This window comes from Triticum urartu, chromosome 3 (genome assembly GCF_003073215.2).
Source record: "Triticum urartu cultivar G1812 chromosome 3, Tu2.1, whole genome shotgun sequence".
Taxonomy (NCBI): Eukaryota; Viridiplantae; Streptophyta; class Magnoliopsida; order Poales; family Poaceae; genus Triticum; species Triticum urartu.
In genome coordinates, this window is record NC_053024.1 from 368739893 (window position 1) to 368757106 (window position 17214).

Sequence of the window (17214 nt, forward strand, 5' to 3'; positions counted from 1 at the left end):
CCATGGCTGCTACTTGGCTGGGCCCCCCCTCTCCCCGCCAGCTCCACCCTGCCGCTTTTCCCCGCTGACCACTGTCGATGTGACCCCGCGCCGCCTCTCGCCCCGGCGTCCGCCGCTCCGGCCGCCTGACCAGCGTCGTGGCCCCCGGCGCCCCGCAGCGCTCTGTCGGGTTCGGCCATGCCCAGGCGCATGCGCCCGTGACCGCACGCCCGCTAAGGCCCCCACTGGCCCTATGACAAGTGGGGCTGAGCCCCAGAACGTTTTGTTAAAAAAGAGGAATTAAAAATAATATGTAAAATAGAAAAGAAAAAAATATATATATAATAATAAAAATAATTAATTAATTAATTAATTAAGGAATTAATTAAGTTAATTAATTATAATTAGATTAACCTAATCACTAATTAACCTAATTAACTGTTAGTTAATTAAAACAGAGTATGACGAACGGGACCCACCTGTCAGGTTGACCAAGTCAACTACTGACGTCATGCTGACGTCATGATGACGTCAGCAGACACTATTCTGGATAATGTTGATTAAATTAAATAAATAAATCCTAAAAATGATTTAAATCTTTTAAAATTAATATAAAATAAACCGTAGCTCGGATGGAAAAACTTTGTACATGAAAGTTGCTCAGAACGACGAGACGAATTCGGATACGCAGCCCGTTCGTCCGCCACGCATCCCTAACCTATCGAACTCGCAACTTTCCCCCTCCGGTTCACCGGTCCGAAAACGCAAAACACCAGGGATACTTTCCCGGATGTTATCCCCCTTCACCGGTATCACCTCTAACGCCGTTACTTGTCATGTCATGCATCACTATGCATATGCTTGCATTATATTTATTGTTTCTTCCCCCTCTTCTCTCTAGACACCGAGACCGACGCCGCTGCTACCGTACGACTACGGTGTTGACGACCCCTCTCTCTTGCCAGAGCAACCAGGCAAGCCCCCCCTTTGATCACCAGATATCGCTACTCTCCTCTATACTGCTTGCATTAGAGTAGTGTAGCATGTTACTACTTTCGTTATTCCTATCCTGATGCATAGCTTGTCCTTGCTACTACTGTTGATACCTTTACCTGCAATCCTACTTGCTTAGTATAGGATGCTAGTATTTCCATCTGTGGCCCTACATTCTTGTCCATCTGCTGTGCTATACTATTGGGTCGTGATCACTCAGGAGGTGATCGCGGGTTTATACTATGTACTTTATACTTGATACATGTGGTGATTAAAGATGGGTCGGCTCGTAGGAGCACCCACGAGTGGATCTTCGAGGCGGAGCGACAGGGCAGGTTCAGACCACCTAGGAGAGAGGTGGGCCTGGCCCTGGTCGGCGTTCGCGGATACTTAACACGCTTAACGAGATCTGGGTATTTGATCTGAGTCTGGCCATTTGGTCTATACGCACTAACCATCTACGCGGGAGTAGTTATGGGTATCCCCACGTCGTGGTATTAGCCGAAGCCTTCGTGACGTCAGCGACTGAGCGGCGCGCGCTGGATTGGAACGTAAGCCTGCTCTTGTATTAAGGGGGCTAGTTCTGCTTCCGGCCGCGTCGCAACGTGCAGGTGTGCTAAGGGCGATGGGCCCAGACCCCTGTGCGCTTAGGTTTAGACCGGCGTGCTGACCTCTCTGTTGGTCTAGGTGGGGCTGCGACGTGTTGATCTTCCGAGGCCGGGCATGACCCAGGAAAGTGTGTCCGGCCAAATGGGATCGAGCGTGTTGGGGTATGTGGTGCACCCCTGCAGGGAAGTTAATCTATTCGAATAGCCGTGATCTTCGGTAACAGGACGATTTGGAGTTGTACCTTGACCTTATGACAACTAGAACCGGATACTTAATAAAACACACCCTTCCAAGTGCCAGATACAACCGGTGGTCGCTCTCTCACAGGGCGACGAGGGGAGGATCATCGGTTAGGATTATGCTATACGATGCTACTTGGAGGTCTTCAGTCTACTCTCTTCTACATGCTGCAAGACGGAGGCTGCCAGAAGCGTAGTCTTCGAAAGGACTAGCTATCCCCCTCTTATTCCGGCATTCTGCAGTTCAGTCCACATATGATAGCCTTATTCCAGTTGATACCAATGCATACATATGTAGTGTAGCTCCTTGCTTGCGAGTACTTTGGATGAGTACTCACGGTTGCTTTCTCCCTCTTTTCCCCTATCCCTTCTACCTGGTTGTCGCAACCAGATGTTGGAGCCCAGGATCCAGACGCCACCGTCGACGACGACTCCTACTACACCGGAGGTGCCTACTACTACGTGATGCCCGCTGACGACGACCAGGAGTAGTTAGGAGGATCCCCAGGCAGGAGGCCTGCGCCTCTTTCGATCTGTATCCCAGTTTGTGCTAGCCTTCTTAAGGCAAACTTGTTTAACTTATGTCTGTACTCAGATATTGTTGCTTCCGCTGACTCGTCTATGATCGAGCTCTTGTATTCGAGCCCTCGAGGCCCCTGGCTTGTAATATGATGCTTGTATGACTTATTTTAATTGTAGAGTTGTGTTGTGATATCTTCCCGTGAGTCCTTGATCTTGATCGTACACATTTGCGTGCATGATTAGTGTACGGTCAAATCGGGGGCGTCACACAATAGTCCACGATCAGTTTGTTAATAGTTTTCTTACTGAAAATAGTTTAGTCTTGTTCATATTTGTGGTTATATTCACAATATCCTATGTTCATATTAGGTAAGATTCTATATTTTAATTAACTTTATGCCCTAATCATGCTAGCGATCAAATTTGCGTGCTTCCAGGTGTCTTGTATATGGTGTGATAAAATGAAACTATGCTTCCAATCCACCATGCTTCCTCCTTTAATTTCCTGCATATTTCTATCTAATGTATTTTTTTGCTTCGATCATTGTAAGTGTGTGTACATTTTTTGCTTCAACCATTATCAGATACTAGCATATGCTTCAACCATTACTAATGTAATTCAACCATTACCGGTGTTGCTTCTGCTAGTAAATTTTGTTGTACAATTATTTTGCTTTGTTTAGTGATTTTCTTATCACTACAGTGTGCTTCCTTCGTTCTCATCAGATGCTTCTATTGTACAGATATTTTGCCACACCTGATTCCAGTTGTGCTTCGTTATTACCAGCATACTCCCAATGATCTTCTAATGCGTTGAGTATGTATGAGATGAGATCAAGTTAAGGCCCCGTTCGGTAGTCCGCCGGCTCCAAGAAATACGAGGATCTGCGGAGCGGGTGTTTCCCCGCTCCTTTATTTTCAGCTGAAGCTACCCTCGCTCCGGGAGTGAAATTCTAGAGTGGTGAGACTCCGAACAGGCCCTAAGTTGTCGGTTGTGCTGTGAATGACGTAGGGCTCGTGGCATCAGCAGATCATCCCATCGTGATCAGATTATCCAGTGTCCACCACACTAGCTATGACAATGTTAAAATAGTGTTCTAGTAGTCTTCTAGTTTTGGTGCAAAACAGAGTTGTAATTGGTTCCAAAGAAAATGTTTCCATTATATACAAAAAGAGTGTTCCCTTTACATCAAAATATATATACAAAAAGAGTGTTCCCTTTACATCAAAATTTTGGTTCCGAAGCTCTTAGAAACATAGCACAAATCAAATGCTTATGTTGACCAATATGTTTCTGCTGCACTACAAATTATTTGCTTCGGTCTACTGGAATGTTTTCAAGGAAGCACGCAAATGCTATGTTATCATTGCATAGACATACGCCTTGGATTTTCTTACTACATTTATTTGTAATATTTCCATGAATCGAAGGAATGCTTCCATTCCACATCCATGTATGTTTTGTAGCATAAAATGCATCTGGAAATACAAAATTTCGTACTAGATTTTAGTTGTTTGAAACTAATAGTAATTAACCAACATTATTTCCACATGGAAGCAAAATTATAGTCAGCAACTGCTAACAAGTAAAACAGTTTCTTTTAGATCGAAGCACATTTTGTTTTTGCTTGATGCAATTTGAAGGAATACTAGAAACAAGAAGTGCTTCGTAAGGAAATAAACTGTGATTCATAAGGAAGAAACATGCTTTTGGAAAGTCTCTACGCTACATTAATTCCCCCTAATTATTTTCCAGAATCTCCTCGATTGGTTTCCTAAATATCTGGCATTAGTTTCCCTATATTACGTGCTTCCATGTCTCAACAAACTTGCTTCCAAAATCCAAATAACTCAGTACTATCCAACGGTCCACCAGGTTGTGATCCAACGGCTGCATGCTAGTCTGATGGTTGGCTAGGAATCAGTAGTCTGATTCCTAGTGCTTTCCCAAAAAGAATCTTGCAACATAACAATTCTTGCATCAGGTGGCACAAATATGCTCGTGCGTTGCAGGAGGAAATATAAATAGTTCTTTGCCTTTAAAAACTGGAGATTTTTCGTATGTTTGAACATTTTTGTTGAAGTTGGAACATTTTTGAACACCACTTTTTTGAAAAAATCGAATTCTTGTTCATATTCATAAATAAAAAAGATTCGGAAATCACACTACTATATGCGTCCAGAGGAGACCTGGCCCTCCGGACTTTAATTATCACAAATCTTTTTTAATTAGCCAACTACATGCATGAGCGTGAATATTGTTTAATTAGCCAACTGCATGCATGAGCGCCGATTTAATTCAACCAATCCCTCTCTCTTCTCTCAATTCCACCACGCATGCCGCGTGAGCGCCGGTTCTCTTCTATGGATATTTTTCCCTCCGTCAGGGTGGCCAATCCAGCGCCGTTGTGCATATTCTCTTTTATTATACAGACTTTCCTTCTTATTTGGTTCTCGAGGCACCATCTTGTTTCTCTCGACAACTCCCATGCATATATGAACTGCTGGGATTTAATGTGAAAAGGCGAGGTGGTACTATTAATTGGTAGATGAACCAATCATCTGCTCACATCCACGAGCTAGTTCAGTTGGCTATGTTCTTTGGATTGGTAGTTGGTGATCGCGAGTTCGACCCTCCATCCCACAATTTTTTCTATTGTCTTCTGAAAAGTACACACAACTGCCTCGCGGCTCACAATGACCCAATATGGATGGAAGCTGGCCGACCAGATCATGGGCCACGGGTTTATCATCCAAAAAGTAGGCCTGGGAGGGCTGTCTGCGGACGAATTTAAGACCTTTTTCATCTGGACTACGCGTAATTAGTATCACCTCATGTATAATAATAAACTTTTTTCTATTGTCTTCTGAAAAGTACACACAACTGCCTCGCGGCCCACAATGGCCCAATATGGATGGAAGCTGGCCGACCAGATCATGGGCCGCGGGTTTATCATCCAAAAAGTAGGCCTGGAAGGGCTGCCTGCGGACGAATTTAAGACCTTTTTTATCTGGACTACGCGTAATTAGTATCACCTCATGTATAATAATAAACTTAATGTAGGATCAGATGTGAGACGAAACCAAAAATATCACCTTGCTTTATTAATAAATATAGATATAGACTAGTACAAATGCCCGTGCGTTGCAACGGGTGATTTTTTTTTTGTAAAACCTGCTCTGTGTGCCATTACGTGACATTTTATATATGTAGTTTCGATAAATATCAGTAAATAAAGTGAGAACACAACACGCAAGATGCGAGAATTAGGTTGTGCAGATGTGGCAAGATCTCGAGGGCAAACATTAGCCGGCGTGTCTTGAAACAGGACGTGCCCTCACACCATGAAATTGCCTCATGCATCAAGGCGATGCAATTCTTGATTGGTTCCAACTTCCAAACCTATGTGGAAATTGATAATGAGGTCGTGCCTAAGATATATCCAAACCTACGTGGAAATTGATTATGAGGTCATGCCTAGGATATATCAAAGGAACATATATTAACATGAGATAAGAACTTGTTTAGTCTAGCTGCCTGCTCTGGTTTTGAGTAGTGCAGCCTTCACCGAATCTTGTAACAATTTGAACACCCGACCGGTGTGCGCGTTTTCTTTTGTTTTTTTTTAGATCTGGTTGATCTCTGTAGTGTTGAACTAGTTGATATAAAAAAGGGACTCTTAAAATACCATTTGGAAAACTGAAAATATGATGGCGTTATCACGGATTTAGATCCTAAGGACCAATCCAGAATATTATTTGGCCGAAACGTACATTGCCATGAGTAAACATTTTTCCCGGACAAAATAGATACAAAACGCAAAATAAATATGAAAATCCAACACAACATAAGAATAGAATTGTCGCCTGGATGTTTTTTATGTACATGACATGATTTGAAAAGTCGTCGAGTCTTATGTAACTGGACTGAATGAATCTTATGGTCATTGGTAAAGACATAAGGCACATGTAACATGCAGGGGTTATAGCCTGGAAGAAGGCACCTTTTTTCTTTGCTTCTTCTTTGCATGGCTAAAATCCATTTTCTAGAGCAGCAAAGGATGTACAGGTTTTCAACCACAATTAAAAATCCTTTAAACAATGGCTTGTTTTACTGCCAAAAAACAACAACAAATCTGCATCTGTTTGGCCGCATAAAGAAAAGAGGAGGATCAAGATGTTTCTGTGATTAAGTCATACCATCTCTTGCTACACATCCTGCTCTGGTAGGGAATTGGCATTGACAACAAATCCAACTGAAACTTCTTCCTTGGATTTTTGGTTTGATCCTATAGTTCTTGCTCCTGCAGCTCATTGTCAGCCATTAAATAAACAATAGTAACAGAAGGGTCATACTATCTATGGTGAGAATAAAATGAAGTTCCTGATTCACCATGACCTTATTTTTGAGGTCAAATAGCTCATCAAGTAATACCTTATTCTGCAAAAATATGCGGCCTCGACATAAGCAAGGCAGAACCACTAAAAGCATTGCCATATATAGTTAACCTAACTCTACAAAATTGTCTCAAAAGTTGAGCTAAATCCTAACTACAGTGGATACATCACCATTTAGATGCTCTGAAGTAAAGAGGTTTTCACTATGAGAATTCAAAACTAATACATGTTTTGAAACTGAAGCAGTATTTGTATAGCGGAAAAAGTTCTGAAGCTACTGAACCTTACATTATGTAACAAGTTTTCTATCTTCCATGAGCTGATATGCTTGACGGATATTTCTGTTTGATTCTCAATTTGATCAAGCTCCTTCATGCTAAGTGGACCTATAAATACACCAAGTATATTTGTACTACTACGACTGACGGTTGATAAATTGGAGCAACATTGCAATATACATACAACAAGTAACTGTTCAGCCCCATCTCTCAAAACTACCTTTGTATGCATATTTCCAAGTTTTATAAGAAACTTGAGTATCATCAGGGATGTTGCATCGTGTTGTAACATTGTTACTGCAGTAAAAAGTAAAGTAAAGCACAAAGCTATAAGCTAGGGCTTTGTGAAAACAAAAGTCATTTCTAGCATGAATAAAATAAAAAATGTAGTAATAAACTTTATTATAATATGGCTTCATATTCTGAACAGTGCAGGCAAAGGTTTTTGGTTAAATATTCTGAAAATCTGCATCTGTTGTACATAGATTGTTGCGTGAGAATATCCAAACATAGTACATATATATGCAATTAACTATTATAGCACATAATAGAATGAATACAAAGAATTGGAAAACATCAAAGGGTGCTTCTACCTAAACCAAAAGGTGGTTCAATCTTTCTTCTGTAAAGGGTAACCTTATTACAACAAATTTAAGAGGGAAAGAAATATAGTCAATCACTGCCTACATGACACATCACAAAAGCCATATGCTTAATTGCACCAAGAGCTCGATCGCACAAAGTTTCACAGCTCAAACTTCTACACTCATCGGTCCATCCATCATCCATGGCGGATCCACCACATGCTTGGCTTCAAGTGATGGTTTGCCACCTTCATCTCACACGACATGTCACACTGCATCCATGAATCAATCCAGTTAATGTTCCATGACAAGAAAAAAAATCATATTTAAATCCATCGATGCATGCATGGGTCGATGAGAGATGGCCGATCAATTGTTCAATCAGATGGATTACAAGTGAGAAGCAGTTGACTGAGATGGCGCACGACACATAGCTCGACCTTTGGATGTCTAATGGTCGCAAAACATAAAGGTGGGATGATTCCGTAACTGTACTGAAGGTTTGTGCTATTAAGACCACTGAAATATATACCTGATTACGAGTATTTCTTCACGCCTTTGCTGGCATTCCTCGGTGATGCCCAACAAATATCGCGTTAGACTAAAAACAACAAAGTCTGTTTGTTGTTGCTTGCCTGAAATAAGCAAACTCATGTACATATAATACTGAATTTGACACTGCTTTGTACTGCTTACAACTACTGATAGATATATAGAGTTCACTGAGTAGTACATGGTTATGAGTAAGATGATAGTTTAAGAATCGAGGATCAAGTGTTCTTTTCTCATTGATCACTAATAGTTGTAAGTTTCAGAATGTGCATTGTGCACAAATACTGACAGTACAGAGTTCATCGAGAAGTCAAAGGTTATCTGTAAGATAATATCTTTGCAATCAAGGGCAAAATACTCTGAATAGGCGTTCATACAATATCTGCCAAGAATTCAGGACCTACCTTATAACCTACAAAAAGGGGGCAAACCTTTCAAAATGATTGTAGGAAATATGTATCATGCAACTTTGTTTCAAGCACAATACCAATTAAAAACCTCACGTTGCTGCCATAAAAATACATAGAACAGTCTTTACAATTATGCCAAGAAAATTCAGTATGGATGTATGTTAACCTGGAGCTGTCGCAAGGTTCCGTCTTGACCTCATGAACAAATTCGATCTCAAATTGACTTGAGTCGCATGATTTATGGACGAAAAAAAATTCAGAAACAGTGGCAATAGACAAATCATGGCATAGAAATATATCAAAACAGAGATCTTTTATCGTCCATGCGCTGCTGTGAAGAAACCAATCAAATACGAACCTGTTATTCGATGTGGGATATAAAGAACACAATATGGAGCGTAGCTTGCTTTCTGTTTGAATTTTTGTCTGCTATCCTCAAGTTCAGATGCTATGATCTAGATGCATCTATGGAAGTAGCTTATAATGATGTATTTCTGGATATGCTAAGTTTTACCTGTCAATGTTCAGTACCAGCAGCAATTTGTACCATTCCATTGGGATGGACACTCGAGTGCCTATCTAGAGAGCAGTTGCATTGGCCTTCTCCTTCAACGGATTGATTCTTTCCAAATCAGACACAGGTCTCGCGCGCAAGCACAGCGCCGCTCACGGCCCGCAGCCCCTGAAGCAAGCAGTTCACGCCCGCATCGTCAAGCTGCAGCCGCCGTCGCTGGCTCTAGGACAGCACCTCCTCCTCGTCGCCCGTTAAACCACCGCCCCGGCCCCGGCGACATCGGCAACGTCCCGACGCCGTACTGCCGCGCCCGAGCCCTGGCGAGGCAGCCTCCATCCTCCCAAGCGAGCACGCCGGTCGCCGCCAAGCCCTCGCAACCGCCGTCACCCTCGCCAAGCCCCCGCCCGGCGTCCTCCTGCGCCTCCTCGACCCCGCCTCCTCGCGCCCGCGCACCGCCGCCTCGGCCTCGCCTCGCCGGCGACAAGCCCCCGCCGGAGCTCCCCGAGCTCGCTCGCCTCCTCGCCGGAAGCCGCCGCCGCCGGGAATGGATTCGCCAACGCCAGCCGCGACGCCTCGCCCCATTCCTGGGCTCGGGCAACGCGTACGCCCGCCTCCTTGGCTCCTGTGGCGTGGACTCTGGCGGCAAACGGCTGTGCGTGGCGGCGCGTGCCCGGTGGTGGTGGAGGGAATGGATAAGAGGCCGTGGTGCACGGTGGTGATTGCCGGGTGTTTTATGTAAAAATGAAGCGTTTTCTTAATTTAAAATAGGACCGCGGGTTGAATTCTCATAACCAGAGGGACTTTTTTGTAAATTTGCTAATGACGTACAACCAAAAGCAATCGCTTCTTTATTAGTATAAGGTAGAGATATAGATATAGATATAAATATAGAGGTATAGATGTGGCAAGTAGTTAATCACACATTGTAATTACGGTTTGATTATCCACGGCAACTACCATAAATTAGACATAGCAACTATAGTTAACCTAAATAGATAGAGTTGCCATGCTTTTACAACTACACTTGCCATTCCGGATAACTACATCTGCCATCCAAGATGACAACTAAACCATCATCCCGCGGGTATCTAACGTAGCTGCGCCAGGACGTGTGGGCATTTTTGCTTCGTGCCACACGCGCGAGATATAGATGAGTAGTACTTATTGGATGTATGCCACGAAGTAGTTGCGCCCACATGTATGAGCAATTCTAATAGGCTGTGTGTGAACGCATGTCTAATATACCACACATGAGATGGATATCGACATCCAAAATGTAAGACATGGAGGACATGCGCCGCCTTAGATTCAGACTCGGTTTAGTTGCTTTTGTTAATGAATGTGCCTTGGTTTAGATAAAAATCCATAAAAATCCGGTTTGTATGTACTTCGTCCGATTTGTTGAAATTCGTCCGATTTGTTGAAATCCAGTTTGAAATGTTCTGTTCCTACACAAGGAAATTATGCAAGAAAAGGATCTCGTCCTTTTGAAAGGAATAATCTGATGATTTAACAGACGTGTATTGACAAAGAAAATCAGTCGGCACAGATATCATACCATACGTCCAAGTATTTGAGATATATTTGCAGAGTAGCAAGCAACATAGATGGGAGAAATGATTCGTTGCAACTTGCAAAAATTAAGTAATACTCCATAAAATTAAGGGTCGCCCGATGCTGCAGTCGTAGTAATCTAAAAGAGACATCAATGAGACATGAAATTGCATGAATCAAAATTATAGATAGTGTGAGACTTCGATATAAATGAGAAAAATTAATGGTTACAGTATTAAGAGTGGTACATGAGAACCATAATCAGTCTTGAGTAGTTCAGCAATCAGATGATGGAGATGAACTACATCGATAAAGGCTGACAAACTGACGATAAAGTACCTACTTCAGTTTTGACTTGGCAGAACTTTGCAGTGGCTTAGAGATAGAAACAGACTGGCTGCTCATCGCCTTCTTCTTCACATTGTAAGTTATTGACATGAATGAACAAATCAGTGCAATCAAAATGGTAGGATAGACATATACTGGTTCTGTTAGATCACTGATCACAGGCTTCCGAAAGAGCGCATCTTTCACAAGACCCCAGATAACCAAAAGCGTACCAAACAAGATCATCCTCCCAGGATTAATGATGCCAACGAGTGCTCCAGCAACACAGAAGTAGCTTCCAGCAAGCATCTGATTCAGGGGAGAGAGAATATAAAGAGAACTTATCAAGAGTTGTCACAAACATTTTTCTCATGGAGTTGTAGGTCAGTTATATAAGAGCACCTCTAGACGCTGTAGATCAATTACTGCTGAAGCATTCTTAGCTTCTGTCAGATTGTATATGTCAAACAGGTCACTCCACCTTGGAAATGTCATGCGCATGCTTGTAGTGAGGTTGCGCACTATAGCTCCAGGGTAGAGCATGGCCTTCACAACAGATGGTGGGAATATCTCATTTGAGACCAACTGTGAAGATGTAATTTGAATAGGTGTAGTGCATGTGCCTGCTCTACAAGGGACCCTGAAATGGCACAAGAAGTTAAGGAAAAGCTACCTGCTCATAAAATTACTTCCAAGTAAACCTAAAGTGCTAAAATGAGATGTAACTGGACACAAAGGCAAGCATTGTAATGGAAACAAATAAGCATACCAGCCTACCATCCGTACTCAGGACTTGGGAGAAAGGGCGGTCTCACACCACAGGTACTAGGCGATGAGTGGTCACACATGAAATACTTTATTTTGGTAAGAATTTTTACTGCCGAATATTTTAATATTATTGAGTATATTACTTTTATGTATATTATTGTTTGTTATCGACCTTCATATAGTGTACATGTGGACAACGGGACATTTTTGTTCTGAGTCCGCCCCTGACTTCATCTATATACTCCCAATATTCAGATTGCTTTTATCATAGTTCTTGCTTGTTCTTTGATTGCTTGTAGGGACTAGACCTTCGTGGTCAGGCTGACCATGCTTCTAGCATCATCGGTAACGTCCAGGAGATTTGCTTAGTGAGTGCTAAGGCACAACTGTCATTGCACGTTTGTAATCGGATCGTCAAAGTCGTTCTCTGCCCAAATCGGAAGAGTGTGATTATCATCGAATGATCGGCACCCTTGCCCCCATCACCAGCTCCCAGTATTAGAAGCATGGGCCAGGCCAACATCAATACAGCCAGTTCTTACCCTCACAAAAGCAAAAATTAAACTATTCATATCCAAAGCAATGGGCTTGACAGCAAGAGCAGTTACCCTAAAGACAGTTTCCCCAAGACCCAAATTCCTGTTCTACCTGTGTGCTATTAACATCACCCTAGACAATTTTTGCAAAGGTCTAATGCAATTGGTCATGTGGTCTAGACATCAGAAGCCACCATGGAATAGAGTAAAGGCCTTGATCAAATTATGTTTATACAAAGAACGAGAAGGCAGACTCCCAAGGTTTTCTGTCTGGGCAATTGTCCACACAATGGCCAAGACCACAACCATCACACCACAAAAGGGTGGATGTTGCAACTGGTGAGCCCCATTAACTGAACCAACATTCCTATCCTCAGCTCTCATGGTAGCAACAGCGTGTGCCCTATCATTATTTTGCAACACATTACCCTGAGCATATTTAGTCAGCCCCGCCCGACTAGCCGCAGCAGATGATTTACTCTGTGCCAGAGGAGACGATCTAGCAGGCAGCTGGGGGAGACTAATTGCAGCAGCAATAGATTCTGACATGGATGTTGTTGCCGCCATAGCTTCTATTGCCACCGTCCCATCAAACATCTCGGGGCGATGACTCCATCTGTCCTTGCCAGCCCTCATCTCGGCAGCACGAAAATGTGCCTCCTCAAGAGCTCCTTCCCTTGCCAACAACTCTTCCTCCTTGCGCGCCAATTCCAGGCGTCGCACCTCATCAGCTTTACGCTGCTTGATCCGACGGCATTCCGCCATCCGGCGTCAATCTTTCTCCACCAACCTCATCTTCTCGTATCCACTCCTCCACTCCTCCTGGTGACGACTATGCATATCGTCCCACGTCCTTTATTCCTCTCTTCTCGCCTTCTCTGGATCTAATCTTACGTTCCCTCGTCCCGAATACGGACCAGAACGTTGAGGGTAGCAAGGAGGAGATCGACAGACCCCCTGCCTACGATCCATCAATGAAGGCAGCGCTGCCACCTAGGCGTAAGATCTAGTCGCCTTCTCGTCACCGCTCGCTTGCACAGGGCACGGGAGAGGGGTAGGGGTGCGTGTGGGAGTGGAGCGGACAAAGACTACTCCACAAACCCTACCTCCTCCTCTCAAATGCCCAAAACGTTCTGGGCCAAAATGGACAGGGCCAGGCTTATTATTTTTAGGGCCCACAGAACAAGTAGGCCCGGTTCGGCCCAAGCCCTGCCCCGAACCGCCAATTAGACCGAACCGCACGCCGAAGCAGCGACCACCCCCCCCCCCCCCCCCCCCCCCCCCCCCCCCCCCCCCCCCCCCCCCCCACCCCCTCCTCCTCCCCCCCGGCGCCCCCACGCGCGCAATCCAAATGTTTCAGTTCCAGATCTTATCTTCCTGCAAGTACCACCAAATTTGACAACATGGCATGGAAAGCATGTCTCTAACCCTTCACAAATTACCTCATCTTTTCTCATAACTTGCGACCACCGCCGTCAATGAGAAACAGCCGACGATTCTCCAACAGCTGTAACACCCAACCATCTCGATCAAGCACCATCTTGTATCTAGAAAACAAAAGAATGGCAAACTTCACTTCCCAACTATAATCGGAATCTTCCTTTCTTGGGTCACCAAGGTCGATGATGGATACGAATGATCCACCACTACCACTAGCACCGCCGTGTATGACCGAGAGCAACCATTTCTCGCCTGATTCTGCACCCTCCTTGCCGGAGTGAAAGACATGGCTTCTTGTTTTTCCCTTCCCATCACCAAGAATATGGGGAAAAGAGCAGGTACTCACGGATCTGTGAATTGGCTCAATGAGCCTGTCAAGAATCCGCCGCCACCTCCTGCGATCCATTTGAAGATCCAGTCCACCTCAACCACCTGGGATCCCCCATAGCCCTACTCTCCTCCGGTATCGCTAGTGAAATCGCCGGAATCGCCCGCCGATGCCTCTACTTGGCTGCACGTTCCTCCTCCATTCGCCTCCGCTGACGGATCTCCACCAGCAGCGTCGACAGCGGGACCCGATACATTGGATCCATACCTCATAGACCTAGCCAAAGACCCTCTAGGAGAGGTCGCAGTGATGGGTGTATGGCGGCGTAGGAGTCGCGAGAGCGAGAGGGGCCATGGGATCGGCGTCGGGGTAAAAAGAAGTTCACTCGTCAGCTATCACTGTATATAGGTCAGGATATTTAAGAATAAACCTGGTTCCAGATTATGAAATTTAGAAACATATGGCTGATTTGTTGAAAAGGTTAATATTAGGCCCAGGGCTGCAAAAACTAGTAAAAGACTAATGCTTGTTGCCAGCTTCAAATATATAAGATTAAGGCGAGACTTAAAAAAAAGAAGGTTGGCATTACGGTGAACCTGAAAGGATTCAGGTCAACTAACAAACAAGTTATTCCTGATGCTCTACACAACATAAGCACAAATTTCAAAATGTCATTACTTACAAGAAAACAAAGGTTGCCTTCTTCCAGTCTTCATCAGCAGACCATAATTTTGGGGCATAAAGCCTAAAAACCTTAGAAACTAGCCTGTTCTAGTTCCCAATCCAAGGGAGTGTTGCTGAAATAACAGCAAAACTGCCCAACTTTACCTCATCAGAAACACTTCCAGTGTATGAAACAACAAGGTACCGGAATGAACAATAAGTATGCACATGTAAGTTGTTATTCTACATCCCTATAACTCTGTTTGGTTGGAGACTAGTGTGGCCAAGCCAAAGTGTGGCTACCCACACAAGTATGGCAAGCCACACAAGTGTGGCTGAGAAATTGGACACCAAACTTTGGCAAAAGTTGGCAAAAATTCTGTCTCTATAACAAGTGGGCCATAGGGGCAATAAAGTGTGGCAAGCCAAAGTGTGGCAAAAACCAAACACATGCCAACTAAACTGTGGCTGCCAAATTTTGGCTTGGCAAACTGTGGCTGGGAACCAAACTGTGGCTTAGCTAGACACAGCAGCCTACGTCGGATGGCAATCACTCCAGGCACTGCTACCGGTAGAGTTCAGCATGCTTGATTAGTAAGATTAACCACAACAAAAGACATGGAAACAACAACTATGCACCAAAATTAAGCCAGAAACATAGTACGATGCCGCTAAAAGATGCAAATATGAGTACTCCCTCTGTAAAGAAATATAAGAGCGTTTAGATCACTACTACATGAGTGAGATCGAGTTATGACTGAACAATGGATCTAGCCCTTAAAAGGTAAGCGCTGCTAGCAACCAGAATTACTGTGATCCATATGCTTTTATTCTTCGAATTGCGAGAGAGATTAGGAGAATTGTTGGAGAAATCCACAGTACTGGCTCTTGGTGGGAAGATAGTAGGATTGTTCCTGACCTGAAGAGCGGGATCTGGAGGATGATGAGCAGGAAGTAGACGCGGGAGGCGTAGAAGGATATCCGGCGGCTCGTCCACCCGCCTCCGCTCACCCTCCGCCGCTGAACCTGGGGAGCCCCCGCGACGATCGGTTTTGACAAGCTCGCCCTGGCCTCTGCCGCCCTCTCTTTCTTCGTCGGTGGCGACATTGCTCCCTGCTTCGCCTACTCCTGTCACCGGGCTTCCGCGTTTTTAAAGAAATCATGAAAGCACCGGTTTTCCCTTATAAAAAAATGGGCAATGCTCTGCGCCGGCGTGCCGGCTCAAATTTGCGTCGGTGAGCCCGCTGCCGTCCGATATGCCAGCTAACAACCCTTTGATTAGAGCGTAATCTTCGTTTTCGTTCCCCGTTCACATCGCGTCCGCAGAGAACCAAAAGAAAAGGTCAACCAACACCGCGCATCGCCCCTTGCACATCTCGCGTGAGGAAAAAAAGATCCACCTCGCTCGCTGCCGGCGATGTCCTCGTCGACGGGCCCCACTGGTCGTCGAGCTCCGCGAAGATGCCATCCATGGCCGACGGTCGCCGGCCTCGCGGTCGTCGCCTCATGTATTCCTCCTCGGATCCACGCATGCAGCAACTTTCGCCTGCGGTTGCAGCTCCCTCACTAGCAATGGCAGCTCCGGTTGGACGGCCGCAGCTCCGAGTAGCACCGGTCGCCGGTCGCAACCCTCCGGTGACGAGCTCGCGAAAAAGGACTCTCCTTCGGGTTTGCCGGTGGCAACAAAAATGTCTGTCGATAGTAGCAAAAAATTGTGTTGGTTTCAGCAAAAAATAGCCCGTCAATGCCGCCATCCTGTTGCCATTGTAGCAAAAATGAACGCTGATTGTAGCTTTTGTGATTGCCAGTTGTAGCAAAAATGAAAAAAAGGTTCCAACAAAAATTAAATGTAGCAAAAATCATGGCGGCGACGGCACCACTATCCTCTTGAATTGCAGCAAAATTGAAAGACGGTTCTAGCAAAAATATTAGTTGTAGCAAAACAAATCCCCAATGCCAAGCAGCAAAAACAACACCAAAAAACACACAAGATCCAACTTTTGTTGTCGATGCTTGCGCAGGGAGGCCGCCGGTGCTACAACCTGAAGTTTTTCAGCTGCAACCAGAATCTGGAAATGCTGGAATCAGAGTCCATGCTTGTTGCAACTAGCAGCTGCCGGCAGTGAAGACGACGAGCTCTAATGCTGCAACCAGAGATTTTTATTGTTGGAACCGGGCGATAGAAAAGTTGCAACCACTATTCGCCGGTGATGGAACCGGACAGCGTTGAGTTCGTTTTTGCTGGAACTGGCAAAAAAATGTTGGAACCGGCAAGATTTTTTGTTGTGTCGATAGGTGAGAGTTCTTGCTATGCCCGGTGGTGGGGACGTGTTTTGCTGGAATCATGGATGCTTTTTGCTGGAACCGGCATGTGTTTTTGCTGCTTCCAGCAAACCAATGGCGTTTTGGTTTTTTGGCTGAGATTTTTTTGCGGGGAGGAGGGGGGCATGGTGGTCCGAGCGGACGACGACGACGAGCGAAGGCGGTGACGCATGGAGATGCTTCAACCACGGTGGTCGC

General features: G+C 44.7%; 1 protein-coding gene across 1 annotated transcript; it reads right to left on the bottom strand.

Annotated features, from left to right (window-relative positions):
• Positions 1-10789: 10789 nt before the first annotated feature.
• On the bottom strand, positions 10790-15853 carry LOC125544008. The gene is made up of 3 exons (XM_048707531.1): positions 15614-15853; positions 11362-11599; positions 10790-11268 (listed from the first exon to the last, which is right to left on the bottom strand). Exons 1-3 carry the CDS (start codon positions 15799-15801, stop codon positions 10972-10974), a joined length of 723 nt encoding a protein of 240 aa, XP_048563488.1. The 5' UTR covers positions 15802-15853; the 3' UTR covers positions 10790-10971.
• Positions 15854-17214: the final 1361 nt, after the last annotated feature.

Excerpts from the sequence above, each read along its gene's own strand:
- LOC125544008 (XM_048707531.1), bottom strand. The coding sequence starts at position 15,801 with ATGTCGCCACCGACGAAGAAAGAGAGGGCGGCAGAGGCCAGGGCGAGC. Across the intron at positions 11,600-15,613 it reads CTCCAGATCCCGCTCTTCAG|GGTCCCTTGTAGAGCAGGCA; the intron begins GTCAGGAACAAT and ends GTGCCATTTCAG. Across the intron at positions 11,269-11,361 it reads TTGATCTACAGCGTCTAGAG|ATGCTTGCTGGAAGCTACTT; the intron begins GTGCTCTTATAT and ends CCCCTGAATCAG.